The sequence below is a fragment of the Polyodon spathula genome, chromosome 8 (assembly GCF_017654505.1).
Source record: "Polyodon spathula isolate WHYD16114869_AA chromosome 8, ASM1765450v1, whole genome shotgun sequence".
In the NCBI taxonomy this organism is placed as follows: domain Eukaryota; kingdom Metazoa; phylum Chordata; class Actinopteri; order Acipenseriformes; family Polyodontidae; genus Polyodon; species Polyodon spathula.
In genome coordinates, this window is record NC_054541.1 from 49,555,986 (window position 1) to 49,558,485 (window position 2,500).

General features: G+C 42.1%; 1 protein-coding gene across 5 annotated transcripts in view; it reads right to left on the minus strand.

Moving 5' to 3' along the window:
* LOC121320115 (ATP-binding cassette sub-family C member 9-like) overlaps positions 1-2,500 on the minus strand; it is a 72,026-nt gene that overhangs the window by 18,527 nt on the left and 50,999 nt on the right. For all 5 annotated transcript variants that reach the window (XM_041258353.1, XM_041258352.1, XM_041258354.1 and 2 more), the window contains 2 exons: positions 1,979-2,089; positions 281-395 (listed from right to left, as the gene is read on the minus strand). In XM_041258353.1, coding sequence (XP_041114287.1) covers positions 281-395; positions 1,979-2,089 — 226 coding nt within the window. The remainder of the gene's footprint in view (positions 1-280; positions 396-1,978; positions 2,090-2,500) is intronic.

Here is a 2,500-nt window from a genome sequence, read left to right on the forward strand (position 1 = left end):
AGAAATTGAATCTTGAATTGCTTTAATCGGAAAACACAGGACATTGGGGAAACACAGCCGCGTGTGTTTTTATGATAACAAACAAACCTGTATACTCTATGAACGTGCATGGTGTCTCCTCTACTATATACCGTACTGATAGAGCCCTCATAGTTCAACCTGTATACTCTATGAACGTGCATGGTGTCTCCTCTACTATATACCGTACTGATAGAGCCCTCATAGTTCAACCTGTATACTCTATGAACGTGCATGGTGTCTCCTCTACTATATATCGTACCGCCCTCGTAGTTCTCTGATTCCGTGCTCAGGAAGCCACTGACTTTCTTCACTGCTCCCATCTGCACCTCCAGATCTGCCAGGCTCCTCACCAACCAGTTCAGGTAATTAGTCACCTGGGTCAAAGAAAGATGAAAGTAACTGAGTACTGCTGAAATTCATATTTGAAAGAAAGAAATACTTAAATACATTAATATCTGTATTTGACAAAAGCAGTAATTTATTTGCCGCACAGATTTAAGGAGCTCAAACTCTGTCTTCCTCAGTGCCTGAATACATTCACATGGATGTGGGGATTTTCATATATAAGTAAAACATATATAATGGCTCTTAAAATAAACAATCCCCTGGTGTGTGTAGGGATCATGACACAGGGGTGGTAACGGGGTGTGTGTGTGTAGGGATCAACAATTCGAATGCAGGACCATTACTGAATTTAAGTTGCGTTGCCGTGCATTCTGTGCATCCTCAACACACCTCTACCCTCCCCCTAAAAAATAAAATAAAAAATATTTATAAATGACTATCACAACATCCATTTAAATATACTGGGCAGCATGTGTGTACATGTAAGAGCTCAAGGCAGGTGACAGAGCTCAGTGATTATTTCATACTCCAGAACATATGTCCTTAAATAGACCAACAAAAGTAACGTGCGCTTCACATTACACATGTAAGGTGATGCATGGTTGAGTGATTAGCTCTCCTTAAACAGTTTCCAGTGCTTACATTAAGAGAACATGCAGGTCACAAGAGGCACAGTGACCTGGGGTTCAGACTTTTTCTTTCTAATTTAAATGGCTCTTTTACCAAACACAACGTTCTCAGAATATTCACAAACCCTTTCCAATGATGTCTAATCTGTTATAATCAGTCATAGATCTTCTGTTTGAAAGCACTGAGCTGAATTCCTCCTGGCAGATGTCTTGGTAAGTAAGTACAGCAGGCCTGGATTCGATTCTCAGTTAGCTCATATTTCATGTGGAACTTATTAGATCATTATTTTTAGGTAAGAAGACAATTATGGACCACTATGGACATTAGACTTTCTTTCTGGCTCATACATAAGATCAAAGGATCTAAAAACATTTATTTTATATATATATCTCTGCCTAATTATTTCAGCCCTTATTTTCTTCCCTGTGTAGAATGTCCTATCGTCTTCAACAAAGCAATCCCCATGATAACTCAGAAGAACAGGAGGTCAGTGTGCATCTCAAGACCAAGCTAATTGCCTCTTTACACCCTGGAGTTCTACAGCGACACGCTACCAGCCACTGGAGGACAAAGCCCATCTCTGCAGGTGTCTACTTTGAGCACCTGGCCAGTAGAGGCCGTTGTAGCATGATGAGAAGAAACCCAAAACCAAAACCACAGGAGTGCCAGTCAATGTGATACCCCTTGTGGACTCTCTCGCAACAACACCCAGCCAGCACATGAACCTGGCTCCCCTGACTGTACGACTCACCCAGCACTCCACAGTCACGCCTTTACCAGGTGAGCCCATGTGGGGTTCTAGGGATCTCATTTTAAAGGCAGGTGTTTTGCTATTGTCGTCTTGTAGGTTTCATGTTTTTTTTGTTAAGCATGGCCTTGAATGATTGCTATAGTGTGAATGTAGGCATAATTTATGAGCTGTGGTGTAAGAGAAAACACAGATAAAAAAACTAATTATACATCTAAACGATGAAATACTTACTGTAAGAGCGTAGGTGAGTCCCAGTCCCACCAGTCCTGATTGAAGTCCGTTCTCAGAAGTACATATTGATGTGACAGCAGCCGTGAGTACAATCACAGCACCGAGATAATCCTGCAACCAACACACAGCAGTGAGCCTCGGGCGGGGGGCTTAGTGCCTTCCTCAGCATGTCGAGAAGGAGGAAGAGGCACTGTCCTTGCTAAACGCTGAGCTCCCCCCACAAACTCCACACATCGCACTTCCTCACAACTATCACCCACCAATCCCTCTGTCAAGAACCATCCTCTTGTCAACTGTGCACTGGATATATAGACTACAGGAGTGGATATTTAGACTACAGGAGTGGATGTTTCATGTTTTTTTTTTAAGAAAGAAAACACATACGTATCTCTGGGGATTAGAAGAAAGACAAAATATAAAGCTGCACCCTGATGCCAGAGTGACATAAGGGTCTTATCAGTATGAACATGTTTTCATGTATGGAATGGGCTACCTAGTAATGCTGTTGAGGCAGAATCACTT